The sequence below is a fragment of the Archocentrus centrarchus genome, chromosome 6 (genome assembly GCF_007364275.1).
Source record: "Archocentrus centrarchus isolate MPI-CPG fArcCen1 chromosome 6, fArcCen1, whole genome shotgun sequence".
Lineage (NCBI taxonomy): Eukaryota > Metazoa > Chordata > Actinopteri > Cichliformes > Cichlidae > Archocentrus > Archocentrus centrarchus.
Genome location: NC_044351.1, coordinates 16,299,396 through 16,326,300, shown reverse-complemented (window position 1 = coordinate 16,326,300; position 26,905 = coordinate 16,299,396). Strand labels below are relative to the sequence as shown.

The 26,905-nt window shown below is 42.5% G+C and overlaps 1 protein-coding gene across 1 annotated transcript in view; it reads left to right on the top strand.

The window, feature by feature from the left end:
• reln (reelin) overlaps positions 1–26,905 on the top strand; it is a 97,531-nt gene that overhangs the window by 61,294 nt on the left and 9,332 nt on the right. The window contains 55 exon segments of the mRNA XM_030731847.1: positions 487–538; positions 1,756–1,863; positions 2,309–2,544; positions 2,819–2,964; positions 4,926–5,077; positions 5,371–5,486; positions 5,969–6,177; positions 6,657–6,702; positions 6,704–6,737; positions 6,740–6,785; positions 6,882–6,958; positions 6,961–6,990; positions 7,800–7,866; positions 8,105–8,338; positions 9,363–9,378; positions 9,380–9,525; positions 10,426–10,662; positions 10,940–11,132; positions 11,870–11,982; positions 13,730–13,867; positions 13,994–14,180; positions 16,142–16,347; positions 16,455–16,626; positions 16,863–17,069; positions 17,314–17,549; positions 17,678–17,835; positions 17,943–18,150; positions 18,242–18,318; positions 18,726–18,884; positions 18,995–19,101; positions 19,103–19,190; positions 20,567–20,840; positions 20,935–21,075; positions 21,176–21,180; positions 21,183–21,260; positions 21,263–21,292; positions 21,295–21,353; positions 21,490–21,511; positions 21,514–21,573; positions 21,678–21,860; positions 22,018–22,186; positions 22,353–22,375; positions 22,378–22,457; positions 22,574–22,800; positions 22,942–23,170; positions 23,542–23,684; positions 23,953–24,211; positions 24,394–24,643; positions 24,738–24,851; positions 25,075–25,292; positions 25,515–25,679; positions 26,335–26,365; positions 26,368–26,481; positions 26,484–26,529; positions 26,739–26,905. Coding sequence (XP_030587707.1) covers positions 487–538; positions 1,756–1,863; positions 2,309–2,544; positions 2,819–2,964; positions 4,926–5,077; positions 5,371–5,486; positions 5,969–6,177; positions 6,657–6,702; positions 6,704–6,737; positions 6,740–6,785; positions 6,882–6,958; positions 6,961–6,990; positions 7,800–7,866; positions 8,105–8,338; positions 9,363–9,378; positions 9,380–9,525; positions 10,426–10,662; positions 10,940–11,132; positions 11,870–11,982; positions 13,730–13,867; positions 13,994–14,180; positions 16,142–16,347; positions 16,455–16,626; positions 16,863–17,069; positions 17,314–17,549; positions 17,678–17,835; positions 17,943–18,150; positions 18,242–18,318; positions 18,726–18,884; positions 18,995–19,101; positions 19,103–19,190; positions 20,567–20,840; positions 20,935–21,075; positions 21,176–21,180; positions 21,183–21,260; positions 21,263–21,292; positions 21,295–21,353; positions 21,490–21,511; positions 21,514–21,573; positions 21,678–21,860; positions 22,018–22,186; positions 22,353–22,375; positions 22,378–22,457; positions 22,574–22,800; positions 22,942–23,170; positions 23,542–23,684; positions 23,953–24,211; positions 24,394–24,643; positions 24,738–24,851; positions 25,075–25,292; positions 25,515–25,679; positions 26,335–26,365; positions 26,368–26,481; positions 26,484–26,529; positions 26,739–26,905 — 7,288 coding nt within the window.

The following is a 26,905-nucleotide window of genomic DNA, read 5'->3' as shown; positions in this document are numbered from 1 at the left end:
TTGCTTTGTTTGTCACTCTTCCAAATGTTTGATGCCGCTGCCTGGCAGCTCTTCTGTCAAGCGCAACAAGCGTGCACAAGCAGAAACACGGAAACATTTACACATAGTGACAAATAAAACAACATCAGTAATGACGGCATACATTCACATGCACACACAGCCTGCCAGCCTATTTGCTTCTGTCAAACACACATGCACACACACACAGTCACACACACACACACACACACACACACACACACACACACACACACACACACACACACACACACACACACACACACACACACACACACTCAAACAGACATTTAGAATATACAACATACAGAAGTGTTTAAAGTTCTCATCTGGCAGCAGCATGATTACTCTTAAGTTACAAATTTAGTGCAAAAGAACAAATGTTTCCTCTATGATTTGTTTATAAATTATAACTTAATGTAATTATTAATGTATAATATCCTAAATTGCCTTGTGTATTCTTCCCAGACTACTGTGCCTCTAAACACCAGCACAGCCTCAGTCCTGCAGTTTGCCCTGGGTGAGTATTAAATCTCCACAGGCATTGTGAACAGAAACTACATTCAGAAAACTTTTGCACGGGACATTTTTTTAACCTTGGTAGCCTTGTGCACAACGGTCATAGCCACTCAGCACAATCGGGCCCATTGCCATCCCCGGGAAACATTTTGCATTGTTAGAAATCAGGAAGCAGGCTTGTACCTGTATTTCTTTCTTTCTCTCCCACCCCCCCATCCCCACCCCCGTCACAATAATGAATGATTTACAATATTCTGGAAAGACACCCAGAAGGCCATGGCAGAGTTTTTAGAGGTGCTGTATTTTTCATGTCCATTACATGCATCCGCCAGTTCTCACGGGAACGTGACTGGGAGGAAATAAGAGTGCATAATGTAGAGCAGTGTCCCCTCACCCTTCCTCCCCTCCTCTGTTTCTCTTTCCCCTTTCTCATTCTGTCTGGGTGCACTCTTGTTTGAAGGTCCTTAATATGAATTTGCTTTGTGTATTGAACAGTTCAGTGCAGTACTGTGAAGTGGCAGCAGGTTAATGCACAGCTGTATTCAGTGGGGATGTAACAGCATGGCACAACATTTTGGAGTCATGAACAATACACACCGTCAGGTGAAGTGGGAGGAGGGGGAGAGGAGAGGCGAGGTAGGGATGTTGGGGGTTACCTGCTTCCCTCCATTAGTAGCCTTTGACCCTCCCTAATCCCGCAGCACCCACACAACATCCACATTTTAAAACGGTCCAATCCCTCACTGACTCTGCAAACAGAAATTTGCAACAAAAAGGGTGCGCACACACACACACCACACACACACACGCACACACACACACACACACACACACACATAGATGAACTAACAGTTTCTGGATGTAGTTGGCAATCGTCTTTAGTCTGTGAATTTTCCTCCAGCCACCTCTGCCCAACCCCATCATTCAGCTCCCTGATGTCTCTCAGCCCTGTTAAGCTGCTGATCAGTTAGTTCCACTGTGACACCATTAGATTTTTTTCCTCTAATGGAGGCAACGTGGGAGCAATCGCATGAAAGACACCATCTTGTATTGTGCATTGTGCAGCTTCACCTCTGGGTATACAAAGATCATTGCCTTGCTGATAACAGTTTCAGCTGATGAAAAATTAACTAACTGACGCACTATTTAGCTTCTTCCCTCTACGGGCGTGTTAACAATCATATACATCTATCCTCTGTTGGTATTTGTGTTCCTCAGGCTCGGGCTCCTGCCGGTTCAGTTACTCAGACCCCAGCATCACTGTGTCATACAGCCTAAGTGGTAACACCAACACCTCAGATGACTGGATCACACTGAGAAGATCAGGTCTTCTCTCCTCTTCTTCCTTGAGCCTCATCCATCCCACAGTTCTTCCATCTGTTCTGAACACCCGCCCTCTTTTTTCCTTGTTCACACCTCCCCCTCTTAATTTGTCATCCCTCTCCTGTTTGCCTCGGTGATCCACCTGTTTTTTAATCCCTCTCTCTCTCTCTGCCTCTCTCTGTTTCGTCAGCTTTCAAACATAAGCATTGTGTAATAATAGTCTTCTTTATACAGTACTTAGCAGCACTAAGTGGATTTTTTTGCTTTCGTGTAAACACTTGACTGGTTTTTAAAGCCTCTGTGTCTCTCCTTATTTGATTTTTTTTTTCAGTCATGTTTGTAGCGATTAATGAGTTTATCTACTGTGTAAATATCGAACATTATTACATAAACGCAGCTTCCAAATTTACAAAGTCACTTGTTTTCAATGTTTTCCTCTCCTCCAGAGCTCCTACCAACAGCAGCACTGTCATCCACCTGCTCCCCCTTCCACATTCCACCAGAGCTGATGGAGTTCGTCTCCGCTGGTCTCAGGAGGCCCCCAGGCCCGAAGGCTACGAGTCCTGCTGGGGGATGGACAATGTACTTCTGGTCAATGCTGCCCACAGGACCCCCTTGATGGAGGACAACTTGGATCCTCCAGACACTGCCAACTGGCTCTTCTTCCCTGGAGCTACTGTCAAGGTACACCAGTAAATCAATGGATATTTACATGGAATTCATTCATTTACTCATGGATTTTTTTTCCCCAGTCATGTACTTAGAAATGTGGTAGAATGCTCAGTTACCAGATCTATTAAGATTAAATAAAACGATCTTTTATTAAGATTAGATATAGTAAGAGAGAAACTACAGCAGCTTCAGTGTGAAAGCAATGTGAAAGTAATCATGTGGTTGTTTCAGTCTTACAGATACAGTCTTTCAAGTTACTATTTCTTATCTGTGTTCTATTGTACAGCATGCCTGTCAGTCAGAAGGCAATGCCATGTATTTCCATGGTGGTGAGGAAACTGGACACAGCTTTGCCTCCACCAGAGACATTGATCTGCACCGTGAGGAGGGAAGGAGCTACTGGGAGGAAGACTTTGAGAGCCCACCATTAAAGTGAGTAAATAGTGGCCTCATTTCATTCCCTTTTACTGACTAATTTAATTTATTGCTTATCTTAATGAGGAGTTTGATCCACCACAATAAAAGTGAAACAGTAAACTGAACTTGGCTTCGAGGCCAGAGTCTTCTCTGTCATTAAAGCATTAAAAATGTCCAAAGACATTTGATTTATATTTATCTTAATTTATCATCTTTTTTCAATTGCTACTGCAAAAAAACAAAACAAAACAAAAAAAAAACCCACTATGGATACTTAAAGATTTTTAAGAGCTTTTTAAAAATGTAGCACTGACCTTGCAAAGTTGATACTGACAAGGAATTTGATCACCGCAATAAACGGCAACAGTAAACTCAACTTAGCTTCGAGACCAGAGGCTTTCTCTGTCATTAAAGGATTCAAAATGTACAACAGAGCCAAACCACGAAGGGCCGAAAGAGTCAACAGAATCTTCTAGAAAACCTCATCCCCAATGTATGTGGGAGCAGATTTGTCTAACTCGTGTTGGCAAGTGGAAGTGAGACATTATCAGAGAAATAGGACTTTTGTTAGGTGTCAGTATTTAGATATTATTCTGTGCATGTATACATATAAATGCACAGACACCTGTCACTTGTCATATGTCAAGTGATTAAACATGCAGCGCGCCGCACAAGATCGAGTCGAGCACGGGGGCTGACACAGGTGAACGCCATGCCTCTGACTGCTACAGAGATGGCAGTCCATCTGTTCAGAGTAACACACATACACACGCTGGACAGCAGAGAGCACTGTCTGAAGCGCTGCAAGAGGAAGAGAGATGAAAGGAGAGTGATGATAGATAGCATTACTGCCAGGGAGTGATTAACAAGCTCCATGCACCATGTCTGTCAGCATGTTTTTCCATTAATGAGAAGGACCGCAAACGGGAATGCGCTTCCACAACCGCCCCGCACCTTCACACCTCTTTGCAGGATGCCAACATGCTGCACTGCATGCTAGCTCTCACCCATCAGGCGTTAGGCACTGAAACATGTGCGAGGGAGGCAGGGAGATTTATTTGTGTGTATTGAAGGTACAGTACACTCCACTAAGTGTCATTTAACTCAAGACTGCCGGTGACAGAGACACTGAAACTAGGGAGTAACAGAGGGAAAGGAAAGGGAAGGGAAATTGGGAGAGGAGATAGAGGAACGCTGCAGAAGCTATCTCCTGTGAGAACTAATGAGAATCATCTCTCTACTGTGCAGAAATGTGTTTGTGCGTGCATGTGTCTGTGTGTCCTGCATGTATAGAAGTCCTCTACTGGTTTGTTTATGCCATATTTCGGGCACTGTGTGTTTTTTAGCAGCAAGACATGAATTATAATAGTGTCCTGATTTTAGTTATACTCAGAGGGAAATACTGTGTAAAAGATAAACAGCCTTTAAACTAATAAACTATTAAACTGGCATACAGATTGTTAATTTTTATACTGTTATGTCAGTGCTTTTGTCTGTAGTAATTGTCCTATTTTAGTTTTAAATTTCACAATAAACTTAGCCCCTCTGTTTCCTATTTATTTACTGTGTGATTTTCAGGCATACTGTGAGGAGTTAAGAAACCACAGTGTACCGTAATAAATCAGTTGCTGGGATAGCGCCATTTTTTGGTTTGTTTGTTTGTTGTTTTTTAATCATTCACAAATTTTAGTCACCACTTATTTTTCCAAAATAACTCTACAGCGTAGTGGTTAACACAGTACAAGACTGGGAGGAGACACAAATCCCTGAGAGATAGGGGAGGGTTGTGTCAGGAGGGGCATCCGGTGTAAAAATCCGTGCCAAATCAAACATACAAACCCATCCAACCCCTCTGCGAGGAAGGCGGCAGCTGAAAGAAGCAAGTTTGAAGTGAACATTTTGTGTTGAGAGTAGTCTTTTACTTAAAAAAAAAAAAAAAAACATCCCTCCATGTTTTTTTTTTTCTTTTTGCTCAGCTGGGACGTAGAGGGCGCTATCTACGGGACCCAGTGTGGAGAGATTGAGTCTGGCTCTGCGCTGGTGTTTGACAGGGAAGGCCGGAGGCGAGTGTGCACCCCCTACCTCGACACCACATCTTATGGAAACCTCCGCTTCCACTTTACCATGGGTATGGAAATCCTCCATCTACATACTCTATCCACCCTCTATCTGTCTAGTTGTAAGTAAAATGTTATTTATAAAGCACCTTTCACGATAAATATAATAAAGTGCTTCACAACAAGAACGTCAAAACAAATGTTACCCAAAAGCAAGTTTAAAAAGATGAGTTTTTAAAAGAGATCACCACAGTCCACAGATCTCGGGCTAAGAGGGAGAGAGATCAAGAGTCTGTAGTTGTAGTTAGTAAACCACAAGTATTTTGACATGTGTTTAAGCATAATAGGGCATGTTTTTGTGTAGGTGGTGCGGACTGTGATCCAGGAGAATCCCATGAAAATGATGTGATTCTGTTTGGACGGTCTGAAGGCAGGAGGGAGCGTGTGGTGCTCGACACCCTTCCATACTCTTCTTACAGGGTGAGATACACAGAAAGTACACGTGCATAAACTAAGTGCTCTGACTGGTACTGTTTAAATAACTTAAACCTATCACAATGAAGTTTTGAATAGTTGGCTTGATTAATAGATTTCTATTAGAGTTTAAACTAATAGCTGTGTATTAGATTAACAGCCGGAGACATTTTGATACCCATTGTCGTGTTTTTTTTTGTTTGTTTGTTTGTTTTGTCATTTTTGAGCTGCTCGTATACAGGATTTGCTGCTTGCATGTCATACAAAAGTGAATATTATTTGACTGGTTTTGACTGTTGGTAAAACCAACCAAGCAGGCTGATAATTAGACATGATCTTTTGTGACATTTTATAGACCAGTCAATTAATGCATTGACTAAATAATTAGCAGATTAATCAATCATTGAAATAATTGCAGTCACGGCCATAATTTGAGTCTCCCCTGTGTTCTGCTCTCTTTATTGTATCCCCTATCGTTCTGCTCGCAGAGTCCTGCAGTGGTATCTGTGGCCCTGCCAACTGAGCTACAAACACCAGTCACCCAGTTCTGCTTGGAGCAGCGGTCACATGGCGGTGTCAACCGTCACGTGTGGGCCGTGGACTTCATGCAGCTGCTCCCTGTGCTGCCTGGCACCCACACACACGTTGCTCAGTTCTCCATCAACCTGGGCTGTGGCTCCTACCAGCCTGCCAACAGGTGTGACTCATTGTACAGTAAACTAGGCCAGGCAAAGTATGTGAATATGTCCGGGGTTTTTTTTGTTTTGTTTTTTTCATTCAAACACATGAAATTGTGCAGTGATAAAGGACTCTCACACATCACACCAGGCCCCCTTAGACTCACTCAGTTATTTTTCGTGTTAAGCTTGTACACATGAAACTTAAAGGTAAACTGCTTTAATGCTTCCAAGCAGATGCAAACTAAATTCATTTGATCATTAACAATAAGAAATGTCAGTTCAGTTAGTTTGTTAAGGACTATATTGTATTATTTCTGTGTATTTAAATCAAACTGCAGCCCTCATTTGAAGGGTCAAATGTATTCAGATGTGGAGTACTTTGTATACAGGAGTGAAGGACAGTGGAGTCAACACCACTTACCATAATTTGTTACCTAATTTAAGTTCAGACATTCCAATTTCCACCACTAAGATGTCCTCTTATCCTTTTCATTAGTGTCAGTCTGGAGTTTTCTACCAACCACGGCCGTTCCTGGTCTCTGCCTCCACACTGAGTGTCTGCCAGAGCTCTGCGCTGGACGCATCTACCTCACAGCACCATATACTCTTCTGACAACTACAGCGGGTATAAATCAGTGTGCATATCTCCATATGTGCATCTGTGTTTGTAAATGTATGGTATGTCTGTTATTTTTTCACCCTACTATATCTGTCTGCACAGGTGGACCAGAATCTCTATTCCTCTGCCCAATGCTGCCCTCACAGAGACAACTCGGTTTCGCTGGAAGCAGTCTGCTCTGGAGCCGGCAACATGTGGGCTATAGACAACGGTATGAGCTATGTATACTGGGCAGATTTTTCTTGTCACATGTGCCAATGCAGTATATAAAGATTTGGACATATATACAGATACACATGAAGGAAATCTTAATTATGCAAACAGTATAACTCAAAATAAGCAGTATAAATCACAGCTGTTGCACAAACTATGCTGATATATAAAGTGCTGATGAACATTACTCAAGATACATGCAATAAATTTGGTTTGTCTGCACAAGTGTCATGAATAACCTTATTTTAATTGTCCTTGTTCAGATGTAATATATTTCACCTACAATGCATTTGTGGTTTATGCTAACAAGATAATACTTATATACTTAGGGTAACCATTAATTTAATATAGCAGATACAGAATACATGAGTTACGTCTTGCAGTAAAAAGTTCTACAACAAACAAGTCTCATCACCTTGATTACGCCTCTGGGCAGTTTCTGGGACAGCTATTTTGAAGTTTCTATGTAAATGACTTAATCTAAATCGCCAATATGATCAATATCTCTGGCTCTTCCCACTACAGTATTGAACAGGTGGTTAGTATACAAGCCAAAAAAAAAAGGTAAACTTACATCTTTACTGCATAATGATTAGATAATGTTGAGACCTTCTGCTGTGTACATGCAGCAGCACAGCATCTTACATGCTTTCGTGGTTCAGCTGTTGATTGGCTCTTTGGGGCCAGGGGTAGGATAATCATCATCTTACAGAATTCTCCCATAGATTTATATTTGGGATTCTTTAAGCACCATGTCTCTGTCTTTTAATGTCTCTGGTTAATTGCAGCTAATTTTCTTCTTTTCAGTGTATATTGGTCCAGCTTGCCTTCGTTTTTGCTCTGGAAGAGGACATTGTTCCCGCACAGGATGCAAGTAAGGATCCACTTTTTTTATTAAAGCATATAAATCCAAAATGAGCCTACTCATCCATATAATGCCTTACAGCACCAATCACCATATAAAATTAATCAGGTGTAGTATTATGTTTATGACTTATTAATGAATTTTCATTATTTCTGCCTTTTGTTCTCATTTATAACTTTAACTTTTTCTTAATATCTCGTATGTCTTCTTCTCTCTTTTCCTTTCTTTTGTCTCGTACTCCTCTCAGATGTGACCCAGGCTTCAGTGGTCCAGCTTGTGAGCTTGCCTCCCAGACTTTTCCAGCTTTCCTTTCTGAAGGTTTCTCCAGCCCGCGCCTCTCCTCCTACCATAGCTTCTCCTCACTTCGTGGGGCTGAGGTCAGCTTTGGCTGCGGCGTGCTTGCCAGCGGCAAGGCACTGGTTTTCAACAGGGACAGCAGGAGACACTTGGTCACGGCTCCACTAGACAGTTCCCAGGCCAGGTAATGGTAGTGCTTATATATACAGCAGAACAGATTGGAAATGTGAAAAAAAGGGGGGAAAAAAAATGTTTCATATAAAAACATGAGCAGAGAAATCAGGGAACACAAGTTTTGCCAGATTATTGTGAAAACTGTGGCTTGTCTTCATCGGATGTCTGTACCTGTGATTGATACAGCAAATGTTCCAGGCAGCCATCTATTCTCCCTCCTCCTCTGCCCACCCCTCGTTCCCTCATACTCTGTATTCCTGTGCTCGGAGATGGATTGTGATCATCGGGAGGACTGCAGATGAGAGAGGAGATGAAAATATGAGAGAGAATGATGAAGAGGGAACGATGGATTTAGATATGGCATCTGTGTTAGATTGATTATGCCTGTTGCGGTTCTCAGTGTGCCACCTGATGGCCATATTTAATGCCAGTTTCCTGGCTGATTGAGTGAACAGCTGCCTGGAAGAGGAAACTGCACCGCTAATGAAAGCACAGCTCAACCAGCAACAGAGAGCTGGGGGATGACTGGCAGCCCAAGACAGATGATGGAAATTATAATAAATCTTACATTAGTATAGATGGTGATATGTCTGCCAAAACACAAATAAACATAAGATGACAGAAACTCTCGCTGTACTGGGACTATTTACAGTTTACTTGAATACATGGATATAAACTGTGATTCTCATTCACACTCTTGCTGGCTCCTACTTTTTTCTTTTAAACTCCTCTCATTAAGTTTTGTCCTCATTCATTTAATCATCTCACCCATCATCCACCTCCCTCCCACCTCTTCACTCTGCATGTTTATCTATCCTTTTAACCCACTCTCTCTGCTCTTTGAACACACTCCTGGTGACCTTCCTTTTCCATTCTCTGATTTATCAATGTGCCCTGTTCTATCTTTCTGTGTCATTCCTTTTTTTGGTTTCACTCCTTCTGTCTCATCAGTGTTCCCCTTATGCTTCCCAACTGACCCAACTAATTCTCGCTTTCATCTTTTTTTTTCATTTTCTCGCTTTGATTCCCTGAAGGTACCTGCAGTTCACTCCTTCGGCTGGGCAGTCGAAGCATCCTGAGCTCATGTCCTGCACCAGACCAGCCAGGGGAGGGAGTCCTGCTGCATTACTCCTCAGACAACGGCATCACCTGGACCCTGCTGCAGCACTATGCGTACCAAGGCTTCCATGAGCCAAGGTACTTCCTGTTTTAGATTATGTGCTCATGCAACCGTGTGTGTTGTGAATGGCTGTAATCCCATGGAAGATGCAACAACTCCATTAACACGCACATTGTGCTGTAATTTTGTGCTGGAGGTGTCGGCTGCTGGGACCCATTGAGACAGTTAGTGGCATCTTTGAGCGCATTAAAGACAGAGTGAGCTGGATTTCAGCTGCACAGTTTATGTCACAGAACTCTTCATCATGCTAGAAGGTCAATAGAGGACAGTGAGTCAGAGGGCAACTATCTCCTGCAAGATAAGTACTGCAACATATATGTTTGTTATAACATGTTGAGAAAGAGAAAAGGTCTTTGTGTGTATAAGTGATTGTACAAACAGTAACATAACATCTCTGTTCATAAATCCTAGTTATAAATGGTGGTCCTGCCCATGCATTGTATTAGTATCAATTGAAATGTTGTCCAAAGGTGCAAACAGCAGATGTGCTTGTGTGGGCTCAAAATCCACGTCAGACCTGAGTCACAGTTCAGTCAGCCTGCATGATTAATATCAGCTGATCAGCGTAGCTTCATGGATACTATTTCCAGGGATCTTTCACTGGTTTTACACTTGTTTGGATGTGGCTACGTACTGTTTATGTAACTAACATCAGCAACGTTCAGGGCTTTTTTTTTTAACTTTAATTTTTTTCTTGATGTAGAACAAACACATAAAGAAGTGTGAGTGTTGCAAACAGTAAAGTTATTCAACACTGCAATGATTATTAATAGTTATTAATTAACCTTCAGCTCATGAATGTCTGAGCCTTTCTTTCTGCCATCTCAGCTTTTAATAAGCTATCAGTAGTTGCGTTGTTAGGGTACCCAGGTAAGGGGCAACACATGTCAGTTAATCATTTTCTCTTCCTTAATCAGGATTGTGTCTGTTGAACTTCCATCTGGCGCTCGCAAATTTGGCGTGCAGTTCCGCTGGTGGCAGCCGTACCACTCAGGCCGTGGTCATGATGTGTGGGCCCTGGATGAAATCAGCATGACCTCTGTGCTATTCAACACCATAAGTCTCGACTTCAGCAACGTGTTGGACGTCACCCAGAGTCTCGGTTTCTATCTCGGGCATGTCCAGCCGTACTGTCAGCATGACTGGACCCTCAGGTGCCTAATGCTCTTTTGCCATTAATATATTGGTCTTGCTTGGCATTTGAAAAGATTAATTTCATAACGTTTTACACTCAGTTCAAACATGACTGGATAGCTTACATACTCTTCCCAGTGGTCATTTATAACTCTGGCCTTTCAGTGGTTGTATAGAAATGATTTTATCAGGCTTCTTCTTATTTCTACAAACAATATTATACATCAGAAGAATTTATAAGGTTTGAAAACCGCCATAAAAATATTTGTCACAGTATTTCACCCTGTTGTACTCTAGCTTCTCTGGTGAGCCCAGCCCTGGCTCCAGTATCCGCTATGTGGAAACTCAGTCAATGCAGATCGGAGCCTCCTACAGTCTGCAGTTCTCACTGGTCATGGGGTGTGGCCGCGAGCCCTCCCCTCACATTGACACTCAAGTGCGACTGGAGTTCTCCACCAATCATGGTCTCACCTGGCACCTGGTGAAAGAGGTAAGCAGACTGGAGCAAGGCCACCTTTATTTTGCCATGCGGTCGCTTTTGTTTTCACAGCCCGGTGCGCATATTTGTTTGTACTAAAACTCATATTAGTCATCCAGAGAAAGACAAGGAAACATCATTTATTCATGATCATGAATATTGATTTACTCATTAGAGCCTTGGTAATAATATGTAAATAATGTCTTTAAATTTGGTACTTTGTTTCAGATGAGAAATTATCACAATACTTTTAATCATCCTACTATCAGCAAATACATGGCAATACTTGAATCAGCAAGCAGATTATCTTCCCATGATTCAACAAAGATTTTTCTGTGATCGTAACTGGCTCATAAATATTCATAAAGCACCAAAGTATCTGCCAAGAGTTTTATTGCTTTTGGAATTGAATAGAGCATAATGAGTCCTCTATCAGTGAATTTTCTCTAACTCTCCCATGTGCATGGAAAATGCAGTCATTTGGCAAGAGCAGAATGTAACTTACTGAATGTCCTGTACAGTTAATCCTTGCTTGTGTTCAAGGTCAGAGATACTCTAATCCTCCATTAGCCTTTTATATTCATATCTTGTGTGAATGATGAAGCTCTTGCCTGCATCTGCAGCTGTTTTTGAAGAATTTTACTACGAATCAGAGTCCACAATGAAAAATTCCTTCTCATTAATTGCTGCCCCCGTTGGCTACATGAATAAAAATATATTGTAAGAAACTGCTCATTTCTTTTACACAGGCCTGTCTACCTGGCATGCCAAGCTGCTCTGAGTTTACAGCTCCCAGTGTCTACCACCCATCAGAGTTCAAAGACTGGAGACGCATAACCCTTTCTCTGCCTCAGAAAACATGGTAAGGATGGCATGTACAAGAGATGCAGAAGAAAAGTTTCACAAATTACCCTTTGGGAAAACATTTTCTCTGATCTTAGTTTGATGCTTTGTTTGCATTTAATAAGCATGATGTGCTGTGAATGGAGTCAGATCCATAACATACAGCAGAAAATCAGATTAGTGTCTACACTTATTACGCTTAACGCCTCTCCTCATAGACATCACATGCATCCATCTACATACAGCTGCAGCTGTGTAGGTTTGCACAGGCAATGCCAGCATTAAGAATACTTTATAAAGAGAGAAACAAAGAAACACTTGAGAGCAGGTTTTGTTGAAAGCATCGTATAGCAATTAATATAACACTTCATTGTCAGCTTCCAGAATTTTACAGCATTGTTAAGAAGAGCTTTCTTCACCCCCTCACCAATAATACAAGTGTATCTTTTCAATTTGTTGTAGCCACTACAAATTGGCTTATGAGTCATTTTTATCTGGTATGAAGTCTAAAAGAAAGGAAAAGTGAATATGACTGTACTTCTCCAGCTTAATTGCAGAGCTGTGCCGACAGGAAGAGATTCTACAGTCAGCCTTAAGCTCTTTGTGTTTACTGATTATAGTGATGTAGTTGCAGTCCCAAAAGCTTGTGTTGTCAAGAAGGGTTTGCACTTACGGTAAACATTTCCTTGAAGAACATTTTACCTGACTGTAGGTGGACAGTGTTGGCACACTTTTTCAGTCTGGTTCACTGCTCTTTGTCTGGTGATGCTACAAATATCTGTAAAAAATGAAAAAATCCAAAACAAGTTATCTAATGATTTTCCATACAGTACCAGTGTCAGCTGTATAAACTGGCTAGTGTAGTATGCACCACACAAAGACTGTAGTTACACTGCATTAGGTTTGCCAGATGTTTTAGATAAAAATTTGCTCAGTTTAATAAAAGCTGAAACAAGTCCCACACTGAACCAGTCACCCTGTGCCAAATATGAGAAATAAATATAGTGTTACAGCCTTAGTGCACACATATATCAGCTCAAATAATCACATAAACCTTCCACACTGAGCACTGTGACCTCCACCTCCATTTCATTCTGCTTCCCAGCTCCTAAATAAAGGTGGTCTAATCTCCTGCAGGGTGTGATGACAGGTCAAAAGGTCATAACAGTAAATGATAATAAAACTGTCGTGGCCAGTTTGGAAAGATCACGAGGTGGTCTCGCATCAGACGAAGGAACCTCTCTGGTCTATAATCCCTAATATAACGGCCTATGTGCGCTAGCTTCTGCTGCCATTCATCATTTCTGTACATACAGCATATAGCAAACCCCCCACAGAAACATTTGCCCACACCGCACACACATCCACATCACAATTTACCTTCCACGCAGAGAGTGTGTAATGCTATTACCCGCTCTGTGACATTACTGCAGAACATACACACAAACACATACACTGGAAAATGCACATATACACATAAATAGGTTAATCTTGGCCTTGCAAAAAACATTAAATCTATAATTGCCTGCTGCAAGAAGCAAAGCAGGTGAATGAGTATAACCTGTGGTTGACATGCCAGCAGTTACTGTCATTCTTTTTCAGGCTATTTTATACTTTTTAACAATCGGTGACCTTTGTGCACCTGCTCGGGGCAAAATGATTACAAATACTACGTTGCCATTTTTCCTTCCATTTCCATTATATTTGGACTCAACAATATAAACATTTTGCTGTTTTGAAATATTCAGGATACTTTCTGTGTTCAGGTCCAGTGCAACACGGTTCCGCTGGATCCAGAGTTACTATGGAGAACAGGATGAGTGGGCCCTGGATGACATCTACATTGGCCAGCAGTGTCCTAACATGTGTCACGGACATGGCTGGTGTGATCACGGCCATTGCAGGTCAAACATGCTATAAACTTTTTGTACCACTCAGTTCAGTGACCATACCATTCAAATGGTGTTTTGTTCAAATCTGGACTAAAGTTGAAATGAATAAAGAAGTTCTGTCACTGTCTTCTCTTTCAGGTGTGATGATGGTTTCTCTGGAACAGACTGCCAGCCCTCCTCCCCCCTCTCCTCTAGTGTACTCTCTGACTTTGAGTCCCAGGATGCATTGCTTGCCACATGGCAAGAGGTGATAGGTGGAGAAGTGGTGACACCTGACATGGGCTGTGGTGTGGTTTCATCTGGATCGTCCTTGTACTTCAGCAAGGTATATCCATCCATTCTTTTCCTGTTCTGTCCTTGTCCTGTTCAGGGTTGCCTCGGGTGGGGGTGGGTGTTGTGGTTGGGGGGGGTGAGCCTATCCCAGCTGTCATAGGTCGAGAGGCAGGGTACACCCTGTACAGGTCGCCAACCTGTCGCAGGGCTACCACAGAGAGAGAGAGAGACAACTGACCTACGGCACAGAAACAGCTGGCAGTACCTAAATAGTGAGAAACTGGGGAATGCCAAATTTCTCGGTAATCATGTTGGTCAGGGATGACTCCTGTCCATAAATATTACAGACTACTCATCACTGAGCAATATTAAAGCCATACCTACTCCTCAGCAATATTGTGCAAATGTAAACAACATGGTTGCCTTATGATTATAGTGATTTTATACATAATGCATTGATATCAGCTGATTATGTAGTATGGGTGCAATATGTAGTAATATTCCTGTACACACCTGAGCATAATATGATCTGAGTACCTTGTAAGTATGCATTATCTCTGGCTTATTGTTATAGGACTAGAAAGACATTGTGTACTATTCACCCTTGTACAAGAGTACACTTTGTACTTCGTCTAATTTGTTTACCATGGAAATTTTTGTATTTGTTCTAGGATGTGTTTACCAAAAAGTATTTGTAGAGATGTTTAGAAATAATCACAGAATATCTGTCTCTTGCAGCATACTTAAAGTGTTTTTGATTTAATGAATATTGCTAATATTGAAAACATATTTTTGCTGGAATATGTATTATATCTTTACTAACCCAGGGGCGACTAAATGTATTTGGATAAAAGTTTAGGACAAGGCTTCCAAATTAGGACAAAATTAGGACAAAATAGTTTTTTTCTATTATGAAATTGGGCTGGAATATTATCCTTACTTCAGATTTTCATTAATAACAGGAGGATATCCCCATCGGTGATTGGTCTTGTTTTTGTTAGGTGATGTATCTAACAAAATTAATTTTAACAAATTAAAGTAAAACTGATGCATTTGTAGTCAAATCGAGACTCGTGCAGATATACAGTTGAAACATTTTTTAAAAACCTTCCCAACACTGCAAGAAAGCAGCGTTTCATTTCCTCATTTTTAGCACTTATTAAAAAGAAATCTGAAACACATTGTTATTGTCTGTGTGTTTAATCTAGATCTTAATCTAGATCCAGTTTAAAAATATAGTTAGTTTGTTGTTATTATTCATTTTAGAGAACTGTGCAAACTTGGCATACAGTATTCATTGTCTGATTATTCTCTAGTGTTTACTGCCAAAAACTGCTACCCTTTTGAACTCTGATTAACTCTGCTCTGAAATCAAATATTTTTTAAATTTAATTATACAATAGCTTTAAAAGTATTGCACAAGGTTTTGATTGGATTGGATTGGACTGGATTGGAAAGGAGGTTCACAATTTTCAGGCAGCTGCACATTGCTTGTGTAACCTGTTGTAGCTGCCAGAAATTGATGTCCACAGCTGGAACACTGTTGGAGAAAACAACTCCTTATTCCAAGTTTGTTTACAAAGACAATGGCAACAGATTTTCCATCTTTCAACATATAATTAGATTTTGATTACTGGATCACAAGTGGCTCTGATGCCATGTGTGCAACATATCTGATCCATCCATCCATCTGTTTTCTTAACTGCTTATCCAGCCAGGAGGCGGGGTCTGTTCCCGCTGTCATGGAAAGGCAGGGTACACCCTATACAGGTTGACAGCCTATTGTAGGACTAGAACAGAGAACCATTTACACTCACTTTCATACCTACATGCAAATTTAGGTTTACCAATTAACTTAACAAGCATGTCTTGTTAAGTGAGCTGGAGTACCCAGAGAGAACCCATATCCAAACTCTATATCTGACTCTTATAAATAATGTCAGACTTTAAGTGTGCTCCTAGTTGATCTTCCCATGTTTAACATGTATTAATGTATTTGTATGTTGCTATCAGGCTGGGCTTAGGCAGCTTGTGAGCTGGGACCTGGACACTGAATGGGCAGAGTTTGTGCAGTTCTACCTGCGGGTAGGTGGAGACTGGGCGGAGTGTAACCAGGCAGACAGCAGGGAGGAAGGAGTTCTGCTGCAGTACAGCAATGACGGAGGCATCAGCTGGGGCCTCATTGCTGAGATGTATTTTACTGACTTCACCAAGCCTCGGTGAGAAATCTGCAGATGAAGGAAGGAGGAACGAGTGTTTGATGTACTTGCTCTGACTGTCTGTTTTGAAAGAGAAACATTTGTAACCTGTTTCCTCTCTTTTGCAGCTTTGTGCATTACGAGCTTCCCTTGGCCTCTAAAACACCTTCCACAAGGTTTCGCTGGTGGCAGCCTCTTCACTCGGGGGAGGGCTATGACCAGTGGGCAATCGATGATGTCATAATTTTGTCAGAGAGGGAGAAACACATCATCCCCATGGCCAATCCTACTCTGCCACAGGTCAGGAATGAGTTTGAGGAGTTATTCTTGTAACTTCTGTTGTGAGCTCGTGCAGAAGCTGGGGCTTACTCTTGAGACTGGAATTTTGTTTGGTATAATAGACTAAGATAGAACAGCTATAAAGTCTTAAAACTCTAAAAAATCCTTCCATTTAGCTTGTTAGAAATCCTTTCTGCTGCAGAAAAATATCAGCACCAAACAGAACAATAAAACTCTGCTGTGTTCTGTCTCTGAAGAACTTTTACGAGAAGCCAGCTTTCGACTATCCCCTGAACCAGATGAGTGTCTGGCTGATGCTGGGTAATGAAGGCATGGAGAGGGAAAGCAACAACAGCTTCTGTGCTCCAACTCCCTCTGCTATGGTGTTCGGGCGTTCTGATGGGGACAGGGTGGCTGTCACCAGGGACCTGGCTCTGCGCCCTGGCTACACCCTTCAGTTCAAAGTATGTGGAAACTATAGAAATTCCAAATGTAGAAGTTGGCTGATCATTTAATGTTTAGAAAGACATTTCAGGCACACAGTGGTGGGTTGTAAAGTGGCTTGTACAGGAGGCAGTAATTGTAGGCATGTGAAAGCAAATGTGAGATTTGCCAATAGGATATGTGACTGAACTAATGCTGTACTCAGTTTAAAATTTTCCTTGATTTTGTGACCCCTCTACTCCATCAACCTATCTCCCATACCAGCTGAACATCGGCTGTGAATCAGAGTTCAGTGCGTCTGCCCCAGTCCTGCTGCAGTACTCCCACGATGCTGGTCGTACCTGGGCCCTGGTGAGAGAGGGCTGTTACCCAGGCACCCCTGGGGCCGGTGTCTGTGAGGGCAGCGGTCGTGAGCTGAGAGAACCCACTGTCTACAACACTGGAGATTATGAGCAGTGGACTAGGGTCACTGTGGTCATACCACGCAGTGTTGCAGCCAGGTACTACTGTGTTTTTTGTTTTTGTTTTTTTGGGGGGGGGGTTACAGCTTTTTAGACTGACAATATTTGAGAATATTAAAGACTCCAACTCAAATGTCTATCTAATTTTCTAACATCTCATTTCCTAGTAAAACGAGGTTCCGCTGGTTCCAGGAGAGTAGTGTGCACAGAGATGCTCCACCCTTTGCTCTGGATGGGGTCTACATCTCTGAGCCCTGTCCAAACCACTGTGGAGGACATGGTGACTGCATCTCTGGTGTCTGCTTCTGTGATATGGGATATACAGGTGATGTACAATTATAGAGAGGGGAAGAAAAGGGGTGAAAGAAAGAAAGAAAAAGTTTTTGTTCTTTTAGTTTCTTTGTATTTTAATATCTTCATATTTTTTCATAGTGGAACAGGATAGTTGTGTCCCATCTGTGGCCAGTCCCACAGAGCTCACTGAGGGCTTTGAGGGGAAACTGAGCCCACTTTGGCAGAGTCTCAGTGGGGGACACATTGGAGGAGGCTGTGGCATCATTGGTGAGGGTAAGGCCCTTTACTTCAACAGTCCCGGGCGGCGAGAAGCACACACGGTGCCTCTAGACACCACCAACACTCGGTGAGAGGAAAACTCGAAATCTCTCTTTAAACACTTAAATGTGTAGAAATCTTGGAACGGGAAATTCACCCTTATTAATCTTTGCTTACAGGTTGGTTCAATTCTACATCCGAATTGGCAGCAAGAGTTTGGGACCCACTTGTACCAGGCCTCGCTCCCGCAATGAAGGTAATATTCAGTCCGCACAAGCCATATGTCAGTACTTTATGTGTTGTACTGAGGACCTCTGCTGGATACATATAACTTGCCCTTAACAGTGCAGTCTGCGGAGAGCAGCTCCACATCTGTTCTGATCACTTTACCACTGACCCGTCTCCATCTGTTCTTTCTTGCTCAGTCTTTGATCACCCTTGTGATCCATGGGATCTGTGCTGTCTGTTCTGTTCTGCCCATCAGTCAGCGCATTGTGCATTTTTAGCCTGCAGCAGTGCCAAAGATTCAGTTTGTTCATTTCTGCTGTGTCAGATGAAACCCTGCCAGCCTCCTAAATAGTTTGTCTGTAATACTCAGGGATGCCATTACATTATTTTGTGTCTCGTTCATTTAATCGGGCATCCACTTTCTTGTGGTTTTAGGTGTCATTGTCCAGTTTTCCACCAACAATGGTGTCCAGTGGCAGTTCCTGAGGGAACTGGATTTTAGTTCCTTCCTGGAGCCACAAGTGGTGACCATCGAGCTGCCACCTCCAGCAAAAACCCCTTATACGGTGTTCCGTTGGTGGCAGCCGCAGCAAGGTTAGCGCACTGCTTCAGAAAAACACACAAAAAAAGTAAAACTGCCACATTGTTAGACTAGAATTTTTGATTGAATTTGTTTTATTGTGTTTTTGTCCCCTTCGTTGTAGGGAAACACTCTGCCCAGTGGGCTCTGGATGATGTTCTGATTGGTATGAACGACAGCTCCAGGACAGGTTTTCATGACAAGTTCGATGGCACAACCCCCGCTGAGGCACAACTGGTATCGCATTCAGGGTGGGGAGGTGACCGTGGACTGTTTGTCTTTGGACACAGCTCTTACTTTCAACTCTGAGGCCATTGACAGTGAGTCACTGAATCACATTGCTGGTTCTAAGCACATGTACACATTCAGTTGGAGTAACACTCATGATTACAGAGTTGTCAGTTTTAATTGGAAGACTGGATGAAAAACTGTGTGTATGTGTTAAATGGAGAGTTAAGTAGCTGCTCCCTCAACAGTCTTTATCAAGTACTCCCTGAGTAAAACACTACACTACAAATGCTGAAGCTGCTCTGTTTGTAGTAGCAGTCCTGTGTGCATAAACGCAAAGCAAAAACAGCTGCACTACTCAGTGGTACAAGAAGTAATGGAAAAGGATTGAAATATTAAACAACTGGAACATAATAATAATAATATAATACACATTCTCTTTATGATTAAGCCCATCTAATATATAGTAGACTTACTGAACCTTCCCACTCACAAGTGCCTCAAACAACCCACAGACGTAGCTGTACATCATATTTTACACCAACAGACTGAAATTGAATCACCCATTTACTGTGGCGCCATGGGTCCTGCATTATTAATGAGAGCAAACCTGATTGAACATCCTGCCTATTATTTATGCTTTGCATCAAGCTGTGAGCGGATTTACACGTAGCAGATTTACAAATAGTACATTACAACTGGGCCATTCATTACGCGGCCACAGCAAGAGCAATTTGGCAACGCATCTCTAAACATGAAGCTCCCGTGTGCCTGTGTGAACACATGAAACGCTGATTGTCAGACTGTTTTCCTCAAAAGTGAAAGCATTTTGAGTCAACATTTACCTATTATTTATGAGGCCATAGTTGTGCTTATATTAGGGTGTGTTAAGTGTGTGTGGACACTTTTTCCATCGAACTGAAGATTCAATCATTTACAGAAGATGACGTAAGTCTTTGTTTGCTATAAATCAGTTTCGTTCTGCTTGTAATGTATTTTTACGAGAATATAAAATTGTATAATGTGAAAAATAACACTGATGATCTGCTGAGCTTTACAGTAATATATAGAATCAGCTCATTGTGTAGCTGCCCAGGAACAGCTTTACTGTTTGGTAGTATTCATTTTGTGTTGTGGGGAAAAAATAAGCTAAATATACATCCCTTTGGAAAATTAAGCTACAATATTAGAATGAATGTTTGACACATAAGTGTGAGATAAAAATTAATAATAATTTTGTTTTGCTTAGTCGATGTGTAGTTTCTTCTGCCCGTAGGTGGCCAAAAAATGTTTACTGCAAAGTTAATGGCATTTTTACTTGAGAAGTTTTGATTCTGTATAATAATCAAATATAATTCGCGACATTTTACATTTACAGACACTGGAATAAAACGGTTTGTATGGGAACTGGACTCAGATTATAGGAAGTACCAAGAACTGTAGTGGTGTTCTTATACTATTCTTGCAGAGAAACCAAGATATGCAGAAAGCTGGGACTTTGAGGTGACGGGCTCGTCGTTCCTGCAGTTTGAGCTGAGTATGGGCTGTAGTAAGTCCACTTCCTTTTCCCACGGCGTGCGGCTGGAGTACTCCACCGACTGTGGTCGCCACTGGTCTCTCATCACTCCAGAGTGTGTGCCCCCAGCAATCGGCTGTGCTGGTTATACTCAGAGTTCTATCTATACATCAACTCAGTACAAACACTGGAGGAGGATTACTGTCTACCTGCCTAGTGCAGCAAAGTATGTGTTTTGTGTTTCTAAAACACAGTAGCGAGAATTGCTGCGTTTTTCTTAAGCTTCTTAAGCTTTTCTAAGCTACAGATTTGAATCTCAGTTCCCCTAGAACTCGCTTCCGTTGGATTCAAACCCACTTTACCCCCGGAGCTGAAGGATGGGCTCTAGATAATGTTTTACTTGCCCCTGGCTGCCCCTGGATGTGCTCTGGACATGGCCTTTGTGACAATGGACACTGTGTGTATGTAAAGCTTGCTTTCTACACAGTTGATTCATTTTAAGTCACTCTTTTAGATACATGTAATGTAACCTAGCTTTATGTTTCTCCTATGCTCACACAGGTGTGATAAGGTTATGGAGGGGCGCATTGTGTGCCTTTGGCCCCACTGCCATCTGTGCTAAGAGAGGACTTTAATGAGAACTGCAACAGGAAACCTGGCCCGAGGTGTACGGAGCTGAGAGGGAACTCTGAGCGGAGAGCCTCTTAAGTCTGGGACTGCTCTTATTTTCAAAGGGTAGGCATCTTAAACACGGTGCAGAGAAGATCCAGAGCAGTGCTAATATAGTTGGATCACCTCAATACAGCTGGAAATCTTTAGATCACTTCTCTTTTCCTAATTTACAAGCAATGAAATTAATTTCTGTTTGTTTGCAGGATGGTCTGCGAATGATTGTGTCACGGATCTCGACTGCACAAACACTCTCTACATCCAGTTTTCCTTCAAATTCATAACTAAAGGTACCACATAACTCTTTCTTTTGGAAAAGAAACTTGCACAATTTTTGTTAACACTAATTAAAGTAATACGAGTATAACAGTGCATCTGTTTGGGTTCTTCTAGTGTGTGCCAGAGCGCTCCCACTCAGTGCTGCTGCAGTATTCTGTGAATGGGGGAATCAGCTGGCTGCTTTTAGATGAGTTTTACTTCCCAGCTTCAACTGACACGCTCTTCCTCCATCTGCCACTGCCAGCCAGCGCTCAGACCAACGCCACTCGTTTCAGACTCTGGCAACCCTACAACAGTGGTGAGTGTGAAACCACTCTAAAAGTCTGTATTGCTCTTGACTGTTTATGTTCCATACTTACATTTCTCTCATCCATATTTACACACATTTGCTTTCCCATTTAGAAAGTCAGCTTGCTAGAGTGAGTGTTTAATCTCTACAATATTATGCCCTTTAGGCAAGAAGGAGGAGGTGTGGGTGATAGATGATCTCATCATTGATGGCAGCTCCTTGCACAACCCCCCAGTGGTGATAGACAGTTTTGAGGAAGGCCCCAATGAGTCCAACTGGCTGTTCTCTCCAGGGGGAAACACTGGTGTCTACTGCCCCTACCAGAAGACCGGCCTGTAAGAGAACTTGACAGAGTTTTACCATTTCATTTTGAATGTTGACAGTGGCAGTGTCTTGATTGTGTTTTGGTTTTTAATTCATCTATGGACTCATTGATGATGGAACATGCAAAATATAATTTTACCCTTAACTGAACTTTGTGTTTGTGTGTGATTGATGCAGGGAGGAGGATGAGTCAGCTATGGTGTTGTCTCCAGTGAGCTTGGAGAACACTCTATTACCACCAGGGACATTGATGTAAATGAGAACACTATCATCCAATTTGAGGTACACAAACATTGTTGCGTCGGAAAAGAAGTCAATCATAAATCTTACCCTTACAACACATACAGTAAATCCCAGCTTGTCAGCTTCTCTCATCGTGTTTGTGTGTGTATCTCCAGATTAATGTGGGCTGCACAGCTGAAAGCGCTTCTGCTTACCCAGTGCGTCTTGAGTTCTCACGGGACTTTGGTGCCACGTGGCACCTCTTGGTACCACTGTGTGCAGGCGGACCCCAGCCCTCCTCACTTTGCTCCACAGAACTTCACCCTGCCAGCATCTATTTCCCTGGTACTACTCAGGGATGGAGAAGGGAGGTCATTCAGTTTGGCAGACTCCGCCTCTGTGGGTAAGGACATTCTGCACTTGCACAGTAGAAAACAAAGGGGAAACAATTGGGAAGCTTTTTGTTATTATATACAGTCTGTTTATTTCTGTCTCTCTGCTTCATTAATCCTTTTTTTTGTTGGTTTGTTTAACTTCAATACAGGTCAGTAAGGTTCCGTTGGTATCAAGGCTTCTTCTCAACTGGTTCTTCTCCTCCAACATGGGCACTAGACAATGTCTACATTGGCCCACAGTGTCAGGACATGTGTAATGGTCATGGGGCCTGTGTGGGTGGCACTCACTGTGTGTGTGACCCTGGCTACTCTGGATCTGACTGCTCTGTGCCTGACACCCCCAATCCTGACTTCCTTAAAGAGGACTTTGAAGGTACAGCAATATATAAAGGCACATTAAATCTGATTATATTTAGATTCTCATTATGCAAACATATGGTATTTATTGATCATATAACAGAGATCAGAAGACAAATTGAGAATGTTGACATAATACTTTTATGGCTGCTTGAAATCAGCTTGTGAAATGTGAAATGGTATGTGAGCACTTTTGGGGAATTATTTTACCCACTGTAGTGAAAATTAGTTTGGTCCAAAACACTTTAAAGCAAGCTTTAATTTTTCCTTACTACATGCAGTTGTTACTGTTGTTTCTGCTGTTTCCTGTATTTATATTGTTTGTGAAGTATCATATGATGCTGCTTTGTATGTGTGTAAATTCTACACACTTTCTACCTCTACTTTTGTAGGAGGAGCCTGAGCATTTTAAACTCCTGAGTGGTGGAAAACCATCCAGGAAGTGTGGCATCATGTCAAGTGGGAACCACCTGTTCTTCAGTGAGGATGGCCTACGCATGTTGGTCACCAATGACATGGACCTGTCAAATGCCAGGTATACCTACATCTGGACCAAAGAATACATACAGTAGACATTCCCAAATAATTAATCTAAATAATTCTTTCAGGGATAGGCAATTAATTTTCCTAAGGGGCCACATGAGGATCTGGGACTGTTGTGGAGGGCCACAGCAATAGGCTGTTTGATCTTTTTATAAGCTTGTTGGTGTGGCCCTCCACAGCAGTCCCTCTTAGGAAAATTAACTGCCCACCTTTGCATGCTTTGATTGTATTTGTTCCCTGTTGATTGTTTTGCCCTTCAGGTTTGTTCAGTTCTTCCTACGCCTCGGTTGTGGTAAAGCACCACCGGACCCTCGCTCTCAGCCAGTCTTGCTGCAGTTCTCTGTGGATGGAGGTCTGACCTGGGGACTCCTGCAGGAATTTCTCTTTAGCAACAGCAGTAATCAGGCTCGTCTGGTGGCCCTGGAGATCCCCCTGCGTGCCCGCACCCCTTCCACTCGCCTCCGCTGGTGGCAGCCGTCTGAAAATGGACACTTTTACAGTCCATGGGTCATTGACCAGGTACACCAATAATCATCCAACCAGCCATATATCAAGTCTTTATCATTTATAATTAAATGCCAATTTTAATAAAATATTTTGACTATTATTTATCCAAACTAGCTTAAAGAGTCTTACTTTACTTTCCATTTTCACCTCCTTCTTTGCATTAACCAAGCATACATTTGTTTTTGATTCCACAGGTGGTGGTAGGTGGCAGTGCCAGTGGCTGGGGACCACTAGAAGATGATTTCTCCTCGATCGATGGACGGTCGTGGCTCCTCCATCCAGGAGGGACCAGAATGCCTGTTTGCGGCTCTGACGGACCTGCTTTTGCTTTTATTGAGAAGTCCAACACACGCTATGCTGTCACCACTGACATCAGTTTGGGTCAAGATGCATTTATCCAGTTTGACTTTTCTGCCTCCTGCTCTGTAACAAACTCCTGCTATTGTAAGTACTCTGAATAGGGAGTAAAGCCATTATTGGTATGAAAATGTGTTTTCAAAGATGTTTAAAGAAATGAACCTCTTTTGTTTCTCTGCAGCTGTAGAGTTAGAATATTCCCTGGATCTGGGTTTGACCTGGCAGCCTGTTGTCAGAGACTGCTTGCCCACAAGCCCTGACTGCTCTTCATACACTCTACAAAGCGAACTTTCTGGTTTCAGACATCTATACAAGTGGGCCGTATCACCCTGCCTATCCCATCATAGTGCCAGGTCGCAACAGGCTTATTCTTTATTCAGAAACAGGAACATCTGTCCTTTATACCACCATAACTCTGCAATGTTCTCTTATATTTGGGAAGAATTGCCTGTACTGTTTCTTGCCAACACAGTTACATTATATCAAATTCATTCAGATGAGTTACATTTGGAATACAGCTGAAGAATATCGTTAGTTTGCCCGAACTATCTCTGTATCTCTGACTTTAATTTATGTCATTAGGTCTCCAGCCACAAGGTTCCGTTGGTACCAGCAGGCCCCCTTTGACAATCAGCAGACCTGGGCTCTGGACAACCTCTACATCGGAGATGGCTGCCCAGATATGTGCTCTGGACATGGACTTGCCAGCAGAGCTCCTGTGTGTAAGTACCAACAGGTTAAGGTTGGTATTTGCATTGTATAAATGTGTTCTTTCATAATTTTATTATCTAAAAACAGAGTGTTGTATATAGATTGTTTGGTCTGTTTTTTAATTACTCATGATTGTATCTAGGGTGTTACATATTTAAGTCAGCAAGTTCATTATATCTTGAAGGCTAGCTTGTAGGATCTGATTATTTGTGTCTGACTCCACGATCCTCCACAGATGTGACCCGAGTGGGGTGGAGAATACTGTGATGAGCCTGTGGTCCCTCTGCCCTCCCAGCTGAAGGACAGCTTCAGTCGAGCTCCCTCACTCAGTCACTGGCACGTACTCACGGGTGGGAAACTCAGCACTGTGTGTGGGAGCTGTGGCCTCTGAGCAGCTCTGCACTTCAGTGGGGTAAGTCTACAGCCACCTTTGTTGTTCGGGTCTCTGTTTTCCCTTCTTTTATGACACAAAAAGCATTATACAGTATGACCTACATGCCATTCTGACACAAGCAAGGGAAAAAAAGAAGGAATAATACAAGAACGGGATGTGGAGGGGCACTGAGGGAAGACTACATAATACATACAGGGTGAGAGGGGTAACAAGGTACAGGTGGACTCAATCAGACACAAACAATGGAAAAGGAAGAATTAGGTAAAATAAAAATAAAAGATCATTCATGTGCAAAGGTTCATGGCAGGCATTGCAGATGCACTGCAGCAAACAGATGATACAGACTACATGGGTGTCTTTAAAAAGGAGACCACAAAGTAAGTAGCTGTCAGCCTTTATGAGCAGCTGAAGTTTTCCCTAGACATTTACAGCAGTCTTGTAAGTGGATATTTATTGAAAGGCTGATGTTAATCTCCAAAGAAAAATCTTAAGGAGCAGCGTTAGGCTGCATCACCATTATTTACAGCTCATTTTACTGCTCTTGTTATGTTCTGTAATTAACAACAGATTTTGATTGATTGATGCTGATTTTGGATGTTTTCAAAAGCATTATAAATTTAGGAACACGATTCAATCTGTCCAAATGCCTCAAATTCCTTTACATGTGGCACAGAGTTTGCAGCCGTCACTGGTAACAGTGGACCTGACCTGACCAACGCCGAGTTCATTCCAGTTCTATTTCATGTATGCTGCATGGTCCCGCCGAGTAACAACCGCAACCAGGGTGTCCTTTTGGAGTACAGCTTGAATGGTGGAATCAACTGCATCTGCTGACAGAGATCTTTTATGATCTGTACACCAAGCCTGGGTAAGTTGGGGGGTTTTGTGTGTGTGTGTGTGTGTGTGTGTGTGTGGGGGGGGGGGGGGGGGGGGGGGGGGGGGGGGGGGGGGGGGGGGGGGGGGGGTGGGGGGGGGGGGGGGGGGGGGGGTCCCCTGCCCCCCAGGACATACCTGTTTGCACACAGCTGTAGAGGACCCAGATATCTGTGAATCTCTTTTATCTTATTAACCATTCAGGTTTGTGAATGTGCTGCTGCCCCCTGCTGCCCGTCAGGAAGGGGTACGTGTGCGCTGGTGGCAGCCACAGCATGACGGTGTGGACCATAGTGATTGGGCTCTAGATAACGTTCTTATCGCAGGCTCAGACCCACGGGCACAGATCTCTGACACTTTGGAGGGGTGGC